Here is a 23,842-nt window from a genome sequence, read left to right on the forward strand (position 1 = left end):
GCCCAGAAGTGGTCCGGCTGGATTTGAGCGTGCCGCCAGGGCTTCTTCTCAAAAACTGGCTGTTTGCATACACAGCCTGAGGAAGTAATCACACCAGTGTTTTGTTAGTGATCACGCCACCCCATCAAGTGCAGATTTGGAATGATAGAGTCCAGATCTGCAACGTTTGAGGAGACGTAAGAGGTTTTGAATTTAGGATCCTCTCCGCCTCCTCCAGGCCAGTATGCAGGACGGCTGCAGGTACAGGCTGGCTGCCTACGACCCTCAGAGCATCTTAAGCTTTATTTCTCTCTCCCAGGTGCTGCCAAAGCTGCAGAGCTGTGGGGCTGAAATTGATAATCGTTGTTGCAGCTGCTCCTGAAGGGCAGGAGCCATATGGAATGTCCTGAATTAAGTAAAACACATGTCAAATAAGGAATTTGACGAACATGACGCACACAGCATGGTCGAGGTGAAAAAGGAAGAACAAAGCGAGGAAGGCAGCATTTAATGCCTCTGATTAGGCTGAAGTGATTCCACCTGAGGGGGGCGTGTCCTTCCCAGGCAGGGCGATCTGTTGTGCACCTTTTTAGGGGAAAGCTTGTGATTAGGGGTTGAATATTAGTAGTTAATGAGACCAGTAACCAATATTAGGAATCAATATGCATTTACAATAAACATGAAAATCTTTCTGTCAATATTTAAAATTTGGAATATAACAAACTCCGACACAAAACTTTGTTTAAACAACTTTAACAAACGTTTAATCAAAACTGAAACGTTCAACATCACATACAACAAGTTCCCACCAACTTTTTTTTGTAGTCAAGGGAAAATTTAAATAAAAATGAATTAATAAAATAGCTGCCGGAGGTTTTAGAAGGTAAAAATTCCTCCCACACTGACACTGTCTTTGCAATTTTTGATTAATAATTTTATCTGATTATTGAAGTAAAATGCCAAAGAAGATAATGAGCAAAATGCCAAATATCTGCCCCAATAATTGGACTTCTGACAACTTTAATCATAGAACAATCAGCTTCCTTATGAGTGCACTTTTTCACAGAAGACAACTGTTTTTAATCAACTCATATTTCTAAATTTGCAGGCTACAGTCAGAATAACACCTTTCTTAATCCATTTAAGAAGAGACAACCATGATGACAACTAAGCCAAAGAAAAAGCTCGATTTAAACACGATTGTCTTCTTGAGACATCGCTTTGGAAGGTTTTCTAATATGCACAATGTAATTTGAAGGCGTCACAATTTCTAGCCCTGTTAATATTATGCCGCATATACTGTTGAGCTTCAAGTACCACCGTTGTAAGTACTGAAGTTTTAATAGTTTTAAGACATTCAAAATGTTGACATAAAGTGTGTGTAACATTAAAAAGTCCAAATAACGCCATAAATTATATTTTCTTCCTCTTATATATTACCTCTTTTGGAATTCTTTTAACACATTATATGAATTATAAACAGTTTAACCCTTTAGATTGTATTTCTTTTCATTTGACTTCAGTACTACAAGACAACTGCGAGAAGAATATTCATTCTACATACATAATTTAGGAATTGAAAGTTTTGTCTGTATTTTATTAAACATTATTCCTATTAAACTTGACACAACCAAAAAAAAAAAAAAAACAGGGTGTAAATATGCTTTATTTTTAGCATGAATTTTGGCATGTTTACCCGATGCTTTAAGTGAAAAGAGACAAGATGAAATAAAAACATACATGACCAGATGTACACGATAAGGGCTGGAGTTAGAGAGACTTCATTCATGATTCATTACAGAAAAGACAAAGACGGGCTAAATATTAAAAGACGGCCAACAGCAGCAGAAGATCATTATTGGCTCCTCTGAACTAAGATGATCATAAACATTAAAGTGGACAATGACAGTGAAATATGAGTACACTCTGTCTACAGTACAGGCTGATATTATGATGTGCACAGTGTTTCCTCGGCACATAATTAGCAGCAGTTGAGGGTTCACATGAACACCAGTCTTTAACATGTTTTTCTGACCAGGGGGACACTTCATGGACGCAATTAATCCTTATGTGTTTCTAGATGTTTTCAGCGACCTGCAGAGTTCATACACATGTGGAACCTTTAAGAAGAGGTGCTGGAGGAGGTTTTTTAGGGACCAACATCCAAACAGGACCTTTTCACACAGGCACTTCGCTCATGAGGTCAAAAATTTAAAAACATTCTGGCTGTGAAGCCTGAGGAAGTTCTTATATCTGTTAATGTCAGGCTTTTTTAAAAAGGAAAGAAAATAATATACAGTAGGTTCCCCAATCCTCAAAAAAGTTGCACTTACAATTAACAGCCTATTGTTATATTTTTATGAATAATTCACAACTTGTAGCACAGTAATCTACAGAGATACCTGTTATAAGTGTGAACTGATACAAGAAGCAGCACCTTTATTGCTACAATTTTTGTAAAAAATTAGGTGTGTTTGGAAATTTGGCGTCACAAAGCGAAAACAGTCCTCAATCACTGACATAAGAGTCAGGACGGAAACAGTCAAAATCATCTTTAACAGGCTTCAGTGTCAAAGAGATTGATTCATTTACAAAACAACAACTACATTTGTGACCAAACCCCCCAAAAAACACATAAAATGCATTACAGGTTTGTGGCAATCGATGGTTGACCTTAACATACGGCAAAATCACAAAAATAACCATAGAAAAGACATGCTATTTAATTTTGATTATCAAATATACCTGAAAGCAGCAAGTATTAGTTACAGTATGGCTTCATTTTCTTCTTCTGACATGATTTTGGTTTAACAAACATCTTTCAGACACGAGTGTTTCTCTCAAAGACTTTGGAGTGATTATGACCTGCATGATTTTTTAATGACAGTACATCTTGTCTATTATGTGTCTACAATTAGGTTACATTCATACATGATTAAAAAAGGACAATAGCTAATGTTGACTGAAAAACCTAACATTAAGGGACACTTCACCCCCAAATCAAAAATCATCAGTTCCATCTAGAAACCTTTTTCTTTCTACAGAACTACACCTGCAACCACATCACAGAGGACTTCAAGCTGACATCTGCCCCGCACCCTGCACAAACCAGAGAGCTAACGTCACAGCTTAGCTGCGGAGGATGCCATGAATACTGCGCTGTCACGAGCACCAGTCTCTTGTTCATGAGAAGATGCATACTTCCTTTTGCGCAGTGATACAGTTGGTGGTTGTGATTCAACAGTTCCCACATGAAAATGCTCAAAACAAGTTCTGTGGATCATCTTGAGTCATGATTTCTTCAAAGAGACATTGCTGTTAAGTTTTTCAAATGTATTTTTTGGTGCTTTGAGCACCACAAGCAGAGTGCCATCTACTTCAATTATATTGGAGAGAAGGCAGACATCTCTACGACTGATATCTCAAACACTCGGCAACTCACACCAAAACAATCTAGTTTGATAAATAGCACTTCAGGTAAGATGACAAATGTGTATCTTTGATTTTTGGGTGGACTGTCCCTTTAATATGGAATTTTGCTTTAACCCTTTGAAACCTGAGCAAACTGGCTTGATTTTTGTCAACAAAAAAAATGGAAAGAAGAAAAACAACTTATGAAGAAATGACCCAGAAATTAGGAAAAAAATCAGCACAAAGAGCAAGAAAATTACCTGAAAATTTGCAATAAAAAGAAAAGAAAAGGGGCAAAAGGCAACAAAGACTTGGAAAAGGTGCTTCAAGAAATAGAATGACTTTTACCATAATTTTAAAAATGTTATTTTGATAATTATAAATATAGTTTTGTTCTTGTTTCTCTAGTCTAGCTTCTTCTTCTTTTTCTAAAATATCATTCTACTAGCTTCTTGAGGTTTGTGCAACATCTCTCACCAAGTTGCTCATTGCCTTTTTCCCATGTTTTTTTATAGAAATTGCACCAGGGTTCAAAGCTTTAAATACTTGTGAAAGGCATCTGAAAGCAGCACAAGAAAAGTGACGTCACTCCAGGCTTTAAAGGGTTAATAACGGCTTATTCTAACATCAAAAAGTGTAATGGTTTGGTTTTAATTTCAGCAAATTGTCATAGTTGATTTATCTAGTAATTCCTCATACACGTGGCTTGCACAGTTGCCACAAAACATGCTGTAATGACTCCATGTCAGAACAAGCACTCGTACTTGTGCAGAACCACGCTCGTAAAACAGCTAATTTTACCAACTTGGCTTCACAGAGTAAACTTTCTATTCAGTTAGTGCACACCTTTTTTTTTTTTTTTTTGGAAGACTTTCTGAGCATTATTTTGCAGACTCACTCTGTCCACTGAGTGTCAGTAACACACCATCGACAGGAGGAAACACAGCCGACCTCCGGTAATGAGCACGGTGTTGCTGCAGGCTGTGAGAGTGGAGCTGCATATCTGCTGACAAACTGGATACGATTGCTGTCCTGTTGTATGCTGGGGTCTGCTCCGATTGGATTTTTACATTCATTATTCTGGTGAGACCCTTGCTTTTTTGGCATTTTTAAATGTTATTTTATAAACTTTACTTTGTGTGATGAAACCTGTACAAACATCTGGTTTAACAATCTTCTGTAAAACCATTTAATTATAAAAGCACTTCTTTGTAGCGTGCATGTCCTATTAACATGCATTGTTATGATTCTTACAGCATGAGGGAGCCACAGTCACCCTCCACACTGGAGTGACTTTCAGGTAACATCTTGGAGCCTGTTGATGTGGAGGTATTGTGCATTGCCCGATCTCCACAGATGTACCAGGGTTCATTGACTTGTCCGTGCTCAGATTTCTCCCCTCAGTTTTCCCTCCTCTCTGCTCAGCCGCTGAGGGGGTGCAGGTCCACTCTGACCTTCTCCCCAGTGCTCATCATGCCAATCGTGGGGTACAAGCCTCCCACAGGTAAGGCCACCTCCCTCCGGCCCACCACCTTTCCATTTCTGGTGAAGAACACCTGTTCAAACCCAAGGAGACAGCAGAGAGATGATATGAATATTTCCTCTTACAGTTTTAAAGGAGCTCAATTGGAGATTCAGCACCTTATTATAGCCACGAAACGACCACTAGCTATTTAAAGATATATTGGAGAAATCAAGTCAGGCAATCTAAACGTGGGTACTGTTAGCTCTGTAAGCACTGTTGCTGTTGTTAGCACAGTTCATGCTGTTAACATTTTTAGCTACTAGCTGCTGGCTCAGCCACCTCCATGTTGAGAGTCTGACACAGATATGCTCTACTAATCATATAGTGCCCCTTTAAGAATCCCGACCCCGAGCATCTCACCGTGACCTTCCTCCCCTCCAAATCTTCTCCCTCTTCCTCCTCCTCTTCATTATTCGCATATAAGTCATTCTGAACCTCGCTGGGTTTGGGAAGCACATCGAAGTCCCAGTCGTCTGTGTCATCTAAAAGAAACCGGACACAGAAATAAAAAGTAAGATGATTAGAGGTTTTACATGATGACGCACAGAAATTTGGAAACAATGTGAAGATATTCACCTCCACCATCCAGGCTGTAGTCGCGTGGAAACATGATCCCGCAGCCCATAATGTCCCCTTCAAAACAGCGGGGTCCAAACGCGTCTCCGACCCCGCTGCCCTGGAACAACTTTCCATCATCTAGAAAGAACAGCCGGGTCACCAATGAGTGTTTCACGTGGCATGCACGAGAGAGTGATACGATCAAGACACCAGACAGCATCTGCCTTCGCCAACACTCATACAAATCTTTTTGTTTGCTCCTCCATCGCTGCTCCTGCTCATCAACACCCAGACTGTATAGACAGACAATTCCCACTCACTCCTACCAGCAATTTAGAGTTCCCAGTTCGCCTGACCTGCATAATTTGGACTGTGGGAGGAAACCAGAGCAACCAGAGGAAACCCACGCAAGAGACAGGGATGAACATATGCAATAATACTCCTGAGTTTATTGTGAGCTATTTTCAGCAATGTACTGCTTTGGCTGTTTACAGCTGGGGAAAAATCATTAATAACCTTGAAAATGTTTCATTCTTATTAAAACTGGCTATCAATAATAATTTATTACAAAGACATGTATACTTTCTGTCATTGCCAGAAACATGTGACCATGTGGTGCTATTACAAATGTGATTGCTGGCGACACAATAAATGTGTAAAAATACATATAAAACAGAGTAGAAGAAACTGACACTGCCCATAATGGATGCAGAGGTGCAATATGGCTTTAATCTGACTGCAGAGGAAACAGATCATCATGCAGCATGCAGCCAACACTCACCTGCATGGTAGGCTATAGACCCTCTGCTCCAGCCTGGATGTCTGTTTTTGGGATAGTCCTGTGGGACAAAAGAGAAAATGACATCTTCTGATTCAGTGGCACATCAACAAGTCTGAGCAGTGTCTCTGTCTATTTCTTTTTTCATTGATAGAAGTTTGGGAGAATTTTCTTGCTTTTTTCTGTCTTGAAAGGAGCAAACTGACTGAAATTAAAAAAAAAAAAAAAAAAAAAAACAAAACACACAAGCAAAGGTTTTGCCCCATGCTCAGCATTGAAAACACTGTTTGCAGCCTTTGGCATCCAAAAATGTCAGTGTTTAGACTGACAGGTTAGGAGGTTAGGAATCTAAGTTGATGGATGATCTCAGACAGGTGCGGAAAAGACAAGAAAACTTTAGTGTGAGATAACGCCAGACCAGCTGCCATCTCACACACGTGAGGTGACGGAATCAGTCAGTAAATGTTTTCAAAGGGATATTTCAATAAGGACGGGTAAGTAAGTATTCCTGCACATTATCTTAAGAAGTTCCATGTAATTAAATTTCGGGTTACAATTCATACAGATTTGACAAGCGGCAAAAATCATCTATGGGTTATTTTGTGTCCCGATACCCATACTACCATACTATTTAGTATGGAAGATTTTTTCTTTAAAGTTTGTCCCAGTACATAGCATGTCAAATACAGTATGCCAAAAATACCAGGATGTTCCGCTGCGTCCAGTCAGATTTTGCAGTTGGCCAGCCAGCATGCTTCTGACTATTCCAACCCAAAATCCTCTGCACAGAGGAAGATATGTGGTTTCAACTGAGCCGCCAACAGATGAGAGCTTGACAGCTTATTGACCGCAGTCAGACGCTGCAATGATGGATGACAGCGCATTAACATGACTGGTGACCAGTGAAATGGTAAAAATAAGAATATTCATTGTTTAAGTGAACAAAACAACCATAGAGCTAACCACCAGCAAAAGGGCATAACTACCAAAATAAAAATGACAGCAGACATACAGTATATGTAATTTTATTGTTGATTTACTACTTCATATTAGAATCTACAAGGTATGCAGTTATGATTTAAGAGTTAACACTTCAAACATTGCAAAGAGCAGCAGAGCTCTCCCGATTGGCCTCCATCATCTGCAAGCTCGGCAATCGGCGTTTTGTTTTATCTCTGAGGTAATGAATATAGAGGCAAAAGAAGAGGCGTCAAAACTTTTTTTGAATAGGGGCCAGAGTAGAGAATCTGAAAATACTTAGTGGCAGCTGTTTCCTGCATCAAAGGGGTTCAAATGAAAAAGAAAATAAATATATATATGAGAAATACGCAAATGCTTCGACGTTCCACCCCTCCTGAAAGCGGCGGTCCTCGCGTAATTTAATGCTTTCTTGCTCTAGCCTTGTCTGCTAACCAGCAGGAACCGTCTGCTTCAGGTAAAAACTGTTCATGAAAACACATAGTTTCGCTTGTGTAAGTCGTACTTGGTGCATGTCTACAAAATGTATGACAGCCCTGCCATCATAATGTGTGCAAAAATGCAAAGTGATCTTGCTTGATTAACCGGGTGAACCAAATTAAAATTTGTCCACGGTCCGCGACTGACCCCCGGGCTGGACTTTAGACATGCCTGAGCGAGATGGTCAAAGTTAAAGGTGCAGTATTAGGATGAAGTAGTATGTACCGACTGTGTGCGGTGGCGCAGCAGTAAAAGTAAAAAGAAAAAGTATGCAATTCGGAACACAGCTTATTGATCACTTAAATAATGCAGTTAATTGAGAAGTTTAGTGAAGTGAATTTGTAGCTAAAGGCCAGGTCTCTTTCAAAATTAGATCAAGTCTTATGTAAAACCCACAATATAATGTTCTCCTAATTTACAAGTATTTGTTTCTTCACATACAGCTTCACACATCTTGTATCTAGCTTTGGGCATTGTAATTGTTCTTTCTGCAACATTAACATAATTTTTCGTCAAGCAGTGTGACACCTCTAGAATACGGCAACTTTCTGTGCAGTGACGGATTCTTGAATTGGGTTTTCTTGAAATAAAAAAGAAAAGACATAAAAAAGTGTTAAGTCTAAGTAACCTTTTCAGCCCCCTGTAAGCAGGTCCCTGATGTGATGATGGGCACTGCAACGGGTGAGATTTGCAGATTAAGCAAGAAAAGATAAGCCTGAAGGAAAATCACTGAAAACAGAGACAATAAAACTTTTCCCCCTGAAGCAACAAAGAAGAAAAAGAGTGCACCATAACAATCGCTTCTTCATTCAATATAAACAACCACTGAGCAACTAGTTACTGTTAAGCATGTGTTATTCTGAGCCACCTCTGTTTTGCAGTAATGGTTCCCATCAGCAGACTGGTGCATCTTGCAGGAGATGACGTTGAAGGTGAGGGGTGTGGGGGCGTGTGTGAAACAAAACCTCAGGAATGACCGTTTGATGGATTTATAATTCTCCAGCAAAACCGCAGACGCATCGAGAAAAACAATTCCTGGAAAACAATCAGCGAAATGACAGAGCTCTATTCTCCACGCCGCCTGACCCGAGGGTGCGTTGTGCCCACACACGGTAACTAACAGCAGAGGAGTCAGGGGGAGCTCAGTGTCGAGGGTGAGCGCAACCACCTCCCAGGCTCCATCACAGCTGGCAAAACAGCAGCGTGATTAACAAGAGTGATGCTCAATCAATTAGCATCCAGTAAGTTAGAGTCCCAGCGGAGAACAGCAGTGTGCGAGCCACACTTCACTTCATATCTGTCGTTAAAATGTCACCATGACTGCACCCTCAGCCATCAGTGCGCGGTTTTATTTGTATTAAACAGGATATGCATGAGATCATGAGAGTTTCATGTCAGGCCAGAAGCAGCTGCATCTCTGATGTGTAATCACTCAACAAGTCTTATTTCCAAAATATGGATCATCCCTTGCTGTCATCGTTGTGATTTAACACCGCCTAACTAATTAGGATATCAACCATAAATTGTTCAGCCTGAGGGACTCCCGAATGCTTTTAATTCTTTTTATAAATCTCATCTTGTGTACGGTGACTGAATGTGTGGAGTATAATGAAGCAGGAGCTACAAGAAACAGAGACAAAACAATCAGACGCTCTCATCTTATCTCATAACTAACCTTTCACAAACTCCATTCCAGTGCTTTAGTTGACATGGCGGATTAGCATATAAACGGAACAACCTGCTTTCTATGGAAAACCAGATGTGGGGGTAAAATGAGACAATATTTATTCTGTTGTTAGCTTTTCCTCTTTCGGTCATCCATCACTCAGACTGGAAACAGTGAGAGCAGTGAGGGAGAGTGATGACGAGGGGTGAGAGAGCGGGGAGAAGTTTTCTTTACCGACAGATAACCGCAGTGTGCGTACGGTAAGTAACGTGGGGTGTCAGTGATAATGACAAGTGATCATTATGGTGATGGCTACAAGGAGGAGGCTCCTACCCTGCGTGCCAGCCCCAGGGCGATGTAACACTTCTCTCCAGCATCTGTGATCTCCAGTTCATAGTAGTGGAAGCGTGTGTTGAGAGGCCGACGGGCCTGAGCCAAGCCCACGTCCACGATGCTCTTCCCTTTACCCACGTACTCCAGCAGCTGTGGAGAAAAACACAGACATAGTTACCCGCCCCGCAGCATAACCAGCGCTAACAGCTAGCTAAGTGGTGAACACAGTGGAGCATCTAGCTAGCAGGTGAAGAGACAGATATTTCTCTCAGGACTTGAGTGAGACAAACAGAGCTAAAAACAGAGTAAATACTGTGTGTAAATGTACGGGGTGACCAAAGACATGACTCCAAATAAATGCTCATGCTCCAGGTAGCGTTGGATGTGTAAATGGAAACTTTCTGGCTACAGCTATTGTTACTACATATATCAAGCATTATCCACAACAAATTTGTGAAAGGATAATATCAGCATTCAGCACAATTTTAGTCTCAAAAAGTTTAATTAATTAGCAATAAAACAGAAGCAAAAGTATGCACACACATCCATTCCAAACTCGGAGCAGGTGCTGAACCAAACACGAGTGAAAAGGCAAAAAGAAAAATCCAGTTATCACTTATTTAATGCGTCATTTAATGCATCTAATAAGGTTGACAGGTGTAGTTTGGTAGACAGAAACATGAAACTGGTCACAACAAGGTCTGTGGATTATCTTGCGTAAGTGGATCAGGATTTCTGGAAAGAGACATCGCTGCTGAGTTTTTCAAATGCATTTTTTTGGTGCACCCACAAGCCAAATGCTTTCTGGTTTCCTTATATTGGAGAGGAGGCAGGAGTGAACTGTCCCTTTAAGCAGTGTCTCTGTCCCATATAGAAAGTCAAAGTTGTGCCCCAGTTCCAAGGTGGCTTCTTATCTGTTCCACTAACCTACATAATGTGTTATGTAGTCATTTTGTTTTTTTTCTGAAACAGTTCAAACCATGTGACAAGAGTTACTTTTTTGTATTTGCTATTCCATGCAAATTTAAAAACATGCTTTTAGATTTAAATGTCACAATCGTTCGAGTCTTTTTATTATTTAGATCAGAAAATAAAAAAAGTGCCTAGTGTTATTCAAGCACAATGTTAAACCTGCTGTATGTTTAGGCATGCCAAAAAAACTGGAGGGGTTTACTCAAAGTATTAAAAATGACTCAAAGACTCTGGGATCAGCCCAAAACTGTACACTGCATTTCACTGCTAGTGATGGCATGTCTGATGTTGCACCAGCACGGCTGCTGCTTCCCTCTCAGGTTGATGGAGACAGGAGTTGAATAAGATGAGACGAAGAGCATGTTTTATTCACACATTATCCTATTAGAGATGTTAGATGATGAGGTGAGAAACTAGGTCGCAACGTCATGCAGTCCCTTCTTTGCTGGGAAAACGGGGCAGGATTTGGATTTGTCATCCCCACGCCGTACTAAAAGCAAAGCTACGACAACAGAGATACATAAGTGTTTATTCCATGCAGCAGAGGACGTCAACACCACTGAAGCGGAGTACAGTGCCACAGTGATTTCCCCAAATGTCATCAGAGCAGTCAGACGATCAGTTCACTCTTATGTTGTCTAATACACTTCCTTCTCTTCCATTTCTGGCAGTACGCAAGCACAACCTCTAAGAGGTAAACAGCCGCTCTCGTGTTTATGCAAATAAATGAAGACAGCCAGAAACCAGAACACCTAATAATTGGAAAGCACAAACCTGTAATCCAAGAAACTTACAATAAAACAACAATAAAAATGTCAAAGCACACAGCGCTTTCCCTCACAGGCTTCGAAACCCAGCAGAAAAGCAACACTCTTGCTTTGTTAATAACATGTTTTGTTTGCCGAGTCCTGACAGCTCTCTTGTACAGTTAAGACGTGCACATGTGTAACCGACAAGCTGCAGGGGGATCAGACAGCGGTTTGCGGGCCCTGCCATCACACAGGATGGGGCCAAATTTGTAATAGAAAGAAATAAAGGGTAATTAAATGTGCGGGTGGCATGAAGGTACTGCCCGAAGGCTATTTTGCTGCTCTTCCCTCCTACTCTTTTTCTGTTTGGATTTGTGCGTATCAACGCCTGAGTCAGACACAAACACTGCAGCCCTGCCATCACAGGGAGGGGTGGAGTCCCAAACAAAGGGAGAGAGGAGGTCAATGGGTGCTTTGGAGAAAATATCATTCTCTTCTTATCAGGTGTACTATTTAGCAGAAGCTAATATTGACTATCTCAGATTTGGATTTGAGCTTGCAATCTAAACATTTGCACTTTGCTTTATTGATCTTCAACATGGATTTTTTAACTTTTGGATTTGACAAAGATCCACCAGTCCTGTATTGGGTCACTGATACTGTTGTCTAGTTTACACTGTTGGGGTTGGGGACCTTCACAAACTAATCAAATTTAGTCACTCGACGTATTAAAAAATAGATGGAATCAGAACAGCTGTTTTTATTCCATTTATTCTTCTTCCTCAAAAACCTATATTACCCACAATGCAACTCTACCAACAATTGGGAATTCAGGTGTGTTGTGCTAGTAGCAGCTAATATGCAGAGATGTGAAAGAGGCCACAAAGATCTGGTAAGATCACTTTTCTTAATCCAAACCTCCAGATTTTCAAACTGGTTGTAATATAAAAATCTCAGCATGACAGAGTACACATATCTTTCTGCAAACTTTGGATGGACCTCCGCTATATAAATATGTAATGATAATGTGACAATATGGACTCACTGTCACATCATAATAGATATTATTGTATGTTTCACAACCATTAATGCTGTTTCAGCCACTGCCATTAGGCCTACATGCTCAGCATAAACAAATGAAAGCTGCTAACTACACTTGCTTACTATTACTAACTTACCATTCTGATATGTCTAATATTCGTCAGTTTTGATGGGACTGAGGCCCAAACATGCATAGCTGAATATCTGCGCTACTGCTAGTTATTTTGGTGCACACCTCTCTTTCAACATTCAACCTAGCACTAACAGTGATGGTTATTATTATTACCTTTTTTATTAGCTTTTTAATTTTATGTTGGAAAAACATGTTAAAGAATAAATGTATATAATATATAAAAAAGAGTATTTTAATGTACTTTCAATGATGGAGTGACAAACAAATGATGTACGGCCTTTAAACTGTGGTTACAGAGTTGAGCTTCAAACAGCAGTTAGCAGCCAACCTTAAAATAATTAAAGCTTTCTGATGTATTCCAGACCAATAATCTGGTGTTCACTTATTCTCCCTCTGCTTCATCCATCCACTGATACCAGCCATTCATTACACAGCATGAACCTTTACCAGGGAGACAAGCTGTCACTTTTTAATGCTACATTTAATGTGCCTGACTGGCAGACCTGCTCACACAGAAGAACTGGTCCGTTTTTTCGATCAGCTATCTCTCACCAACAGGACTCACCGTGCCGGTCACCTTGACGTCATGGAGACGGCCCCAGTCCTCTTCATGACTATCAACAATCATCTGTCCATCATCCTCCTCCATCCCCCATTCGGCGTTCAGGTCCAGCAGCACTTCTTCCCCTAAGGAGTGCATTCCCACAGCGGGATAGAGAGCCTCAGGAGACGCTGGGATTTCCACACTGCCGACCTAGACACATATTCAGAAGCAGAACTGTTTATGGAGAAAGGTAGCTGGGAGTTCTGAATACATTCATGACTTAAGTTGTATCGGTTGAAAAATTCTGTCTCAGTTGAAGTAATATGACTGTGACAGAGAGCTCACTTCTTTGCCATTCTTGGTAAAAAATACAGTTAGCTGTCCATCCTCCGAGTCCAGAGATACTCCACAGCCGATTCTGTCACCTCTGCAGCATTTTGGACCAAACTGCTGTCCGACAGTGTTTCCATTATACAGCCTGTGGGGAGACAAGAAGGGGGGAGGGGGGTTGGATGGCTAATCATTTGGGCTCATCATCCTCAGATTTTGCAGATGTTTCACGGAAAAACAGTCACTCAGAAAATGCTTCCAGTAACAGAAAATGAAGGGAAAATGGTACATAATCAACAGCTCATTTGTGTTATCTCCCTCTAGGTAAGTCGAAGTAATATAAAAAATCAAAATCTTAATGGCCAGCATGGACGGGGGTGGGGGGGGGGGGGGGGGGTGAAAACAAGCAAAGCAGGTTGAATCACTTGAATAACACTGTTTAAGAGTTCTCTTAGCTTGTGTGTATATAACATTATATCATCCATTATTCTGCTGCATCTCCATGCATCATTAAGAGCATGTTTATTCTACAGTATATGAAACAAAAAACAGCATTAACACATACTTGCCATCATCGGCATGAAAAGCCACAGAATTCGGGAGCCAGCCCGGCTGATGGTCCAGCTTGTAGAGCTGAGGTACCAAACCAACAGCAATCATTCCTCTCACTCCTGTATCGATAATGGTCACCTGCAAACACCACAGGCTGAATTATCACTGAGAAACAAGACAGGAAGCATCAGTGCATACATATATATATATAAATATATAAATATAAACATATATCTTCTTTTCTTCTTTTTTAGCGACCCCAAATAAGAAAAGTGATTATCTTTGGGATCTGTTAAAGGTCTAGTAGGTTGGATTTAGTGGCATCCACTGGTGAGGATGCAGATTGCAACCAACTGCATCTTCTGTGCCAAGTGTGTGGGATAACTATATGTGAATGCAAACGAATAGCCCAGTCGAGGGTCAGTGTTTTGTTTGTCCATTCTGGGCTGCTGTAGAAACAACATGGCTCAATTTGTGCAAGAGGACCGACTCTGAATCTAGATATAAATGGCTCCTTCTAAGGTAACAAAATCACACCAATTCTTAGTTTCACACAACTATACATTTTCGAAAACATTGTCATGATCATTGTATTCCATTTCTGCCAAAATATCCCCCTAAACCCTACACACTGGGCCTTTGAAACAGTACAATGCCACCAAATTTACTTTATTTCAATGAAAGGGCTTCCTTTTTGGCAAGAACCTGATATTCAGAGATAAGAGCACCAAGACGTAACTTCTTCTAAATAATATGATGAGTAATTTACTTTTTTCTAAAACACAGGGTTGATATTTTTGGGATGTCAACCTTGAATTCAAAAGAAGCTGTTTCAACATCCGGAGCAACGTGTCATGAGCAACTCATTACGCATAGTGTGCGGGAGGCTTTTATATTGTGCAGATGCCAAACAAATTTTGTTGAGGCAGAGGAAGAGAGGACAAGTATGAGAGCGGGGGAGTGAGGGTGAAGGGGTGAAGAACACAGATGTCTTTTTTGTGTTTTTTTATATCAGATTTTCTTTCCTTTTGGTGGATGCTGTTATTCATGGGTGATAAGTCACATAAATTTGTACACTTTATGTACACTTACAGTCTTAAAATAGCAAGCAGGGTAATCCTGTTTATACAACTAAAACTACTACTAAACTGAGGCAGAAGGGAATGCCATTAGTTCTGCAGATATTAGCTATGTCCAAAATTCCAAAGTAACAGGCTGTTTAGTATGCTAAAACAGAGAAAAACACAACATGAGACCAAAAATATGTTAACTGCATACTATTTCCAATGAAATATTACAAAATGCAAACACTGGATGCCATGCCAGCATAAATATCCCTCAATAGAGACTTTAAAACTTTAAAAAATAATAAAATCAACAAAACAGATAAAAAATAATACGATAAAATTAATAAGATACAAGTGCATGACCACATAAACACACACACACACACACACACACACACACACACACGCACGCACATACATGCACACATGAAAGAAAACAGCCTTTTTGTGGTAGAGATGTTATGTTAAATGACTGTGGTGTTGTTCCTTTTATAGCCATTAACGTTACCTTTTTATTTCTGGTGATTGGATTTGGGCCTCAAAAATCCTCAAAGTGGTTTTCATTTGTGAAGATTATCTTGCTCAACAAAATGTGTAAGTATCATAAACATGTGGTTGCCACAGAGCTTATTCTCTGCAATAATCCCAAACCCAATGGGAAAATCCCATTGGCTTTTTGACGAAGGGAGCAGGGCGATGCTAACTTCCGCACTGGTCAACAGAAAAACGCCATACCTGGAGCACTGTATGCAGTGCAGTAGAAGACAACGTTCATAACTGACAGCAACCAAGACGGCTCTTTAACGTCGATACCACTTCAAATTAAGTGTACGTATATCAGAAGTGTCAGATTTAACTTTGCTAGTTGTAGTATAGTTTTACAACTATTTTTAAGTGACCAGTAGAGCTAAAGTTAGCACTGGTTACTATGGTTGCGAATCTCCAACCAGCAAGGGAGCTCTCAGGAAGTGACATGGTAATTACAGCTCAGTGCATCCAAAAAGATACATAATACTGTTAATTTACAAAAAAAAGAATGTTGTAGTACACAAGCGGAGTATGTATAGTGCATAGCATAGGATTATGGATGCAGCGATTTAGTCATAAACATTTTTGTTGCCGGTGCTGCTTCTGCTGTCGGGGATCACCACAGTCAGAGGGATTAATTCTCTGCAGATCATCGATGTCTTTATTAAATTTCACTGCAATCCTTCCAATAGCTGTTGAAGCATTTCAGTCAAAATGGATGTTCGTCTGCCTCCTAGTTTTAACAGATTGTATGGTTGGAAAATCACACAAGGTGACATGAAAGTTTGAGAATGCCCACTTGAATGCTGTAGATTTATTTGCCAGAAAAGCTTTCTGTTCCTGCTCCTTCTGGCTTTCTACATGCCATTACATTCTGCTTTTGGGTTGGCTCTGCTTCTCTTTTCACTTCATCAAATTTCCAAACCAACCTGAAACTATAGAGCATCTCTTTGTACAAAAGTGCGTGTTGGTTCAAAGCGAAAAGCCTTAAGTAAAGAGCTGGCCTTTAGCATTGTTATCATAACTGAATACTGACATTATGACATCATCCCCAGGGAGCCCTACATGGACGCACTGCAATCGGAGCACTGCTGGCAAATCCAGGACAAGGAGGAGAGGAAACTTTTAACTTCTTTCCCATGACCTCACTGGCCTCCCGAGAGTGAGAAGTAATACGTCCCTTTTCTCTGGGTCAGTTTTAAACATGCAGATGAACCCTAAAATCTGCCATCAGATCTACAATCAGGATCCACTTTACTAGCATTTATCAGCTCATATGCCCATTTACGCAAATGCTTTCCACCCTCCTCCTACGTGACTCCCACAAAGTGAGTCACAGGGACAAAGCACATGCATGTATAAAGGTTGAGAAGGTTAGTTACTGTTTCACTACACGTCAGACCGAGGCAGGATGTGTGTGTGTTAGGCAAGTTTCAACAAGGTTGCTTCTGAGGAACAGTCACTGTCCTGGGATGTTTGTGCACTACAGTGTCTAGACTACCGAGAACCGTGAAATAAACAAACCACCACGTGATCTGCAATGAGCTGAGACTTTGGTTTTATGAAACCAGAGTGTCAGGGCAAAAAAGGAAAGCCCTTGTATCAGATCCAGCTGGTAAACCCATCAAATGAAAAGCACAACTAAAACTTTTATATACTGTCTGTATGCAGCAGCTTTAAATTCAGTGTTAGAGTATGTCGCACTGTATAAAGCCTTCCTACTGTTTGCTAGTTGAAGCTGTTTACAGACGAAGAATGTGACTCACTTGGTGTCAACAGCACGCTATTGTACATTTTAGCCCCCTAGCAGCAACTAAAGCCTTGTTCAGATTATCAGCCCACAGACACCAAAATAAATTGTCTGCAGGTACTTTGCAGGCACCTCCAAACAATCAGCTTTCAAATGTGCTTGTTTGAGCAAAATGATAGACCTCCATTTCACATGCTTCTTTATGAAAAAAAAAAAAAAAAAAAAAGCCACATCGCCAGCGTAGCTACATAGTTTCCAACAGCTGTCGTTGCCACATCACTTGCAAATAACAGTGGGGACAGTCTGTCTTAAAAATCTGATTTGAAAGAAAAAAAACAAAAAAAAAAAACAGATTTTCCTGCAGTCAGCCTGAGAATTGTTGCTGGCAATTTACACCGAGTGAATAACATTGATCATCTTGTCACAATGCAACGCTCTGCTGGTAAACTTTTGGTCGTGGCATGTGGATCCCACTGACATGCTCCACCCAAACACTCGCAACTCTAATCCCCAGCCAAGTCTAATCCAAGGGGGGTCCCACCATGGACTGGGGAAACCTTTAGCGTACTGGAATGCCCCAAGATTGTATTGGGATCTGGGGATTTGGAGGTCAGGCTGAAACCTTGAGCTCTTTGTCACATTCCTCCGGCCGTTCCTTGGCAGTTTTCATGGTGGCGCCATATACTGTACATAAAAATGCACAACACAGCCCCATTAAAGTGCACTATTTTAACTGCTTTTAACTGGTTAGATGATTTTATTACTCTTCTTGTTGTGTGATGTATTTTTCTCGACGTCAGTGTAAATAAGGGCTTGCTCTCACTCATCCATCGTGACTAAATAACAACTGAATGAATCTGTTACCCGCTGTGCAAAAGTAAAACCAAAATATCCTGGTGACATCCTGCTGTATTGAGATCCCTCCCATACACTGGGCAAGCAAGTGCACTGATTGGCACACAAAGCTGTCAGTCATGTCATCAAATCCCCTTTTTACAGCATCAAATAACTCAATAAAATAAAACTTATCAGAAAAACAATAGTTGAGCAGCCGTCAGGGTGATAAAAACTTTTGCCATTGGGGAGTATGTAGCCATGAGGGAGGGGTACTTGGTCTGAAATGGTGTTTGGTTTTGTGGAGAGCGTCAGGTGGCATCCACATGAATGCCAGGACCTGAGATTTCTTAGCAGAACATTGTACTGTAAGGAGATGATCGATGTTACTCACTTCACCTGTCAGTGGTTGAATGTTTTGGCTGATCGGTGTAGCTCAAGTTCATGCAAGTAGCCATCAAGTGCATATTTTTTGTTTTGAAACAAGACAGCTAAAAAACATTCATAAAAATGTCAAACAACTCACGGAGGTAACATTGTCTTAATAAGCTAGCTGGCAACAGCTGATAAAAACAGCTATAATTTCTGCCGTCAAAATTAACGATTGCTGGCTAGAGATGTGAAACCTGCTTTTGTCTACCTCTGCATGAATTCAAGGACTCATTCTGAAAATTCCATTATTAGTTTTTCAAGTTTAAAATCAGCCTTTATTATCATAGTAAACAACATATGTTCCATGCTTGCATGAAAGGCTTAAAAGGCACAGAAAAACTATGAGGGGGTGGGGGGTAAAAAAAAAACCTTATGCATGAAGTGAATCAATGTTAACGGCATGATTTTTTTACATTAAAAAAACTGCAGGAAATGTGTGTGACCCCAGCGACTACATTTACTGAGTTTATGTAAGACTAAAGCTCTTTCTACCTGGTTTCTCCTCTGATCCAAAGATATATTGTTGTCTCCTCTCAGTCACAAAGGAATAAGAATAATATAAGAATAAAAATGATGGGAACAAAAGACACAAAAACATTTTTTTCTCAATCCTAATTGAACTTGTTCAAGAAGAGATGTACGGCATGCAATCTGTTTTAATCTGAAAAATGATAGTTGCTATTTCGTTATGCTGGGGCCGGGATTTAATTGCTGACACTGCCTCTGACTTTGGTGTAAATGATTTTGGCACCTATGACTTAAAGAATCAGCATTAGCCTCAGTATTCACTGTAGTCCCAGCCCCGGCACACAATGTAGAAAGAGCTGCCAAATAATTCAACAAATGTATTTCCACACCAAAAGAGCTTTGTTTCTCATAAAAGTGCTGCTCCCAGGAAGTGTCATGATTTCTTCTTCGGTATGACTCAGCGAGATGAAGGCAAGAAATCAAATACCGGCCTGTCAAGGCTACTCTCATCAACACAGAACAAGGCTATGTCCTAAATCCATAATAAATACTAATGCTATAAAGTTAACACTATAAACTTATCTTAACAGTGCTGTGTTTTGACAGTTAGTGTACAAAAATGAGCATACTTTATTACTTTCTACTCACAGGAAATGAAACAAGATGTGGATCCCTGCTGACAGTTTCAAATAGACTGCAGAATGTTTTGCCAAATACTAAAACTTTATTTGTTGTTGTCTGAAATGTATCTGAGCTGAAACCACAGGTACAGGAAAAACAATGTCTTGTGGTCTTAAATTGCTTTAGTCATTTCCAGCCCAGAGGAGCTCCTGCATTTCTACTGTGTAGTGCATTGTGGGACAATAAGTGTCCATCAATACTATAATAAACAATTAATCTGTATGCAGATCTGTATCCTTGATTATATTAAATATTGAACAAATTCCAATGTGAACAAACTCAAAACCCCTTTTCAAATGAGTATGTAGAAACACTTTAATACATATATATATGTTTACTTTTACTATGTACCGCTTACACTATCTTCATTTGGAATAATATGACTCATGATGAAGCAATTCTGAGAGACTGGGCTGTTTTGGGGCTCTGGCTCAGAGGTTAGAGCGGTTGTCTACCAATGGAAAGATTAGTGGTTCAATCCCTCTCCCTTGCAGTCTACATGTTGAAGTGTCCTTGGGCAAGTGTGTGGAAATTTTCATCTAATGAGCAGGTGGCACCTTGTATGGTAGCCTCTGCCATTAGTGTATGAATATGTGTGAATGGGTGAATAACGCTTATGTTGTAAAGAGCTTCAAGTGGTTGCTATGACTAGAGAAGCATGCAGTCCATTTACCATCAAGAGATAAAACAAAAGACAGTTGAGACAAGAGCTGGGTATCAGTAATGAATACCTTTTTTACCTACATACCAAGTGTTATTGAAACGTATCCAGTCAAATGATACCTGCATTCTCCACCTGATCAGCAAACTTTCTGTTGCTGCCATCTCCTGTGCCGCTCTCTTCATGGCACACGACACAGCAGCAGCTAACATCCAACACAGAGCCTCAACAAACTCACACCAACACCAAAACAGCTGAACTCTGTTGTTAAACCTCTTAATAACAGTTAGATAATGTTAGCTGTGAGATGCCAACAGTTATCCCTGTCACTTTGTCACTTATGCAGCCAGGTGGACAACTGTCCCCGGCACAGAGCTCGCACTCCCGCAGCAGCTACAACCCATAGAGTGTGTGAAGTGGTGAAGTCAAGCAGTGTACGTGACAAAGTTGGCAGATGAGCATGCCCAGATGCCACCAAAACATCTGAAAGTATGGCTACAATACACGCCACTTCATTCACATTATTGTTACTGAAATCAGTAGTCTATTGGTATCGCAATCAGTTTAGGGGTACTGGTATTACTAGTGATATTGTAATTTTTTCTAATGATAACCAACCATAGATGTACAAAATGATATCACGCTGACAGTTTATCAACAATGAAGCTGTGGAACATAAATACCCCAGTTCTGGTTAGAGTTAAGTTGGGTTCATCAGCACACTGAGACTTGTAAGGAGGACACATGGTAAAGAATTGGTGTCATAAAAGTAAGTCAGATTTACATATAAAAACAAATCACTAAAACATTAATTTTTGAATCATGACTGTTATCATACAAGTTTTAGTAACCACTTATCTTATTTGTGTTTCATTGTAAAACCTTTTTATCTTACATGTTTTTATCTTCCGTATTTTTTGTCATGTATGTATGACTATTGTATTTGTTTTTTATTTGAAGCACATTGAGTTTACACACGTATGAAATGTACTAAATAAATAAACTTGACTTGACTAAATGATGAGTGTGAACATATCATTTCCCGAAAATTGTCACTCCTCTGTTGTATTCATAGTCATAGTTTGAAAGGAAGTAAACAACTCTTACTTCAAAATAGCGGTTTCTCCTTGACAATGGCCTCGCCGCCACAAAACAGCCAACTTCATCTGAATTCCCATGATACCTTCAAAAAGACACAGAAAGAAAAATAAATGAATACTACTACAATCATCATTTCTGCCAAATGCAAGCACAGTGGGATACTGATTCAGCAGAGCTGTAGCCTAAAATGAGGGACTAAGCTGCATGACAACTCTGTGCCTCCAGACTCACGGTGACACTGCTCATCACAGTTACCTGAGTATGTCTCCATCTCTCAGCATCCTTTTCAGCCGCTCCCGGTATCTCACCGCTCGCACCTCACGAATTTCTCGAATTCGCCTCCTCCAGTTCAGAAAGCGATAATGAAGGTTTATGTCGTCCATGTCTCACAATCATTACAATCTGGGACACAGGGAAACAAATCACAAAGTTTTTATCTCTCCTTTAGCATATGTTATCATAAAAACAGGCAAACTAACAATGGATAGTTATCTATGGACAATTTTCTCTATTGAATTTGTGTGTGTTTAACATCGACTGAAGTATTTAAACAAATGCTGTTATAGCTATAAAAGCTGTTGGATAAAAGGGACACTTTAAAAAGAACAGCGCAGGTCCTCCTTAAAACCACAGCACACGTCTTTGACCACAACATGATTAACACTGTTTCCTGACAACGAGCAGGACCTGGCTTTGATCCTCAGGCCAAACCCTTCCTGTGAGGAGTTGGTGCGTTTGTGTTTTTCCATTTACGTTCAGTCCCACATTCCAGAGACATGCAAAGGCCTGGACAGTGATTGTACACTGCCAACAGGCATCAGCGTGAGTCCCCTATTTGTGTTTGCCCTTCGATGGTCAGGTGTGTCCAATGGGTGTTTTTACACTCCATGTGAACTCCGGATGACTCAAGTATAGACTGGCTCTTTTGTTAATGCATGTGAATAAAAGACACTGACTCAGTGATGTGTCTCTGGTCTTTTGCTTACTGAAATACTGCAAATGCCAAAATTTTAACTGTTTCACTGGTGTCGGACTGCAAGTAATGATTATTTTCATTGTACATCAATCAGCCAATCGTTTAGTCTATGAAATGTCATAAAAAAATCCCAATCACAAATTAAAACATGGAAAAAATGACGTTTTTAAAGGTCCCATATTGTAAAAAATTCAATTTCTCATGTATATTTAATTAAAAAAAAAGAGTAAATATTCTATACAAATACTTAAATATTAAAACGGATTATTTTATCTGTCCATCAACTATTAATTAGTCAAACAGCTCAACACTGATGCATTTAATCAATTATTTTCCTCTGTCAGAGTATGAAATCACAGTGAACGCATCTTTTCACAGTAAGGTTTTGTTGATCGTTTCATATTCATAATTTTCATATTCAAGTATTTTAGTAAGGGGATTTTTATTTCGCTGACTAAGTGGTGAATCATTACAGTACAGTGCGGAAACCCAGAGTAGTATTACACAGACTGACGCAGGGGTTAGTTGCGTTGGCTCAAAAGTTTTCGGTTCCAGGAAATGATAGGCTAAAAGTGATGATGAAAACATAGTTATCTGCCCAATCACGACTGAATGAAATAGCTAATAGGCTATCAAATCGGATTTATATTTGATAAGTAAACACATATGCGAGCTATCACCTCATATTATTATTTATTGCGTGTTAAGTTCTCTAATTATCCCTTTTACGAGCCTCCCCTAAACGTACCATCGTATTTCCCAAACTACAGGCAGGACTCGGTTGGCCGGCTAGCTGCTTTCAGCGTTACGACATTATGGCTAATAATGTCTGATAAACATCACTATATCTCAGCTTATACACAAATGACTCAAAGCCCTTTTGTCTCACGTCGGTTCCTTACTGTTTTAAAACTTGTAACGCGTCGTCCTTCGCTTTTTCTTCCAATTTTAAGGAGGTGAAGTCTGTCACTTTATGTCCAACCTGCGCCGTCGGAAGTCCCGCCCCTCGACCAATCACATCACAGGATAAATTCAGCGTGTGGTCATTAACCAGTGCGCTGCCGTGCGTCTGTGTCGTAGTCTTCATGATGTGACTGTGGTTTTACAGTTGGTGGTTAACATAAGTTTTACCTGAGGAGTTCACATTTCGACATGTCATAAAACCTGAAAAAAGACCTTGCAAGAAAGCTTGTCGATAAAATATTTGCTCAAGAGGAATATATATAGGCTCTCTCTATATATTTTGTAACAATCTGGAAGAAGCCTCCTTATAACTTGCCAGCTGCCAGATTGGCAAGAATCACAAAGTAGCCAA

General features: G+C 40.0%; 1 protein-coding gene across 2 annotated transcripts; it reads right to left on the minus strand.

Moving 5' to 3' along the window:
- Positions 1 to 3,956: 3,956 nt before the first annotated feature.
- Positions 3,957 to 23,533, minus strand: LOC121953259 (SPRY domain-containing protein 3-like). Of its 2 annotated transcripts, none has more exons than XM_042500249.1 (11): positions 23,430 to 23,533; positions 21,807 to 21,953; positions 21,558 to 21,633; positions 14,043 to 14,167; positions 13,493 to 13,625; positions 13,169 to 13,357; positions 9,709 to 9,858; positions 6,255 to 6,312; positions 5,492 to 5,611; positions 5,276 to 5,397; positions 3,957 to 4,946 (listed from the first exon to the last, which is right to left on the minus strand). In XM_042500249.1, exons 2-11 carry the CDS (start codon positions 21,932 to 21,934, stop codon positions 4,812 to 4,814), a joined length of 1,236 nt encoding a protein of 411 aa, XP_042356183.1. In that variant the 5' UTR covers positions 21,935 to 21,953; positions 23,430 to 23,533; the 3' UTR covers positions 3,957 to 4,811. The 2 variants fall into 2 exon arrangements, with proteins under 2 accessions (XP_042356183.1, XP_042356191.1); XM_042500257.1 differs by lacking the exon at positions 23,430 to 23,533 and adding an exon at positions 23,276 to 23,419.
- Between the last annotated feature and the right edge of the window lie 309 nt (positions 23,534 to 23,842).

This window comes from Plectropomus leopardus, chromosome 2 (genome assembly GCF_008729295.1).
Source record: "Plectropomus leopardus isolate mb chromosome 2, YSFRI_Pleo_2.0, whole genome shotgun sequence".
NCBI classification, from domain to species: domain Eukaryota; kingdom Metazoa; phylum Chordata; class Actinopteri; order Perciformes; family Serranidae; genus Plectropomus; species Plectropomus leopardus.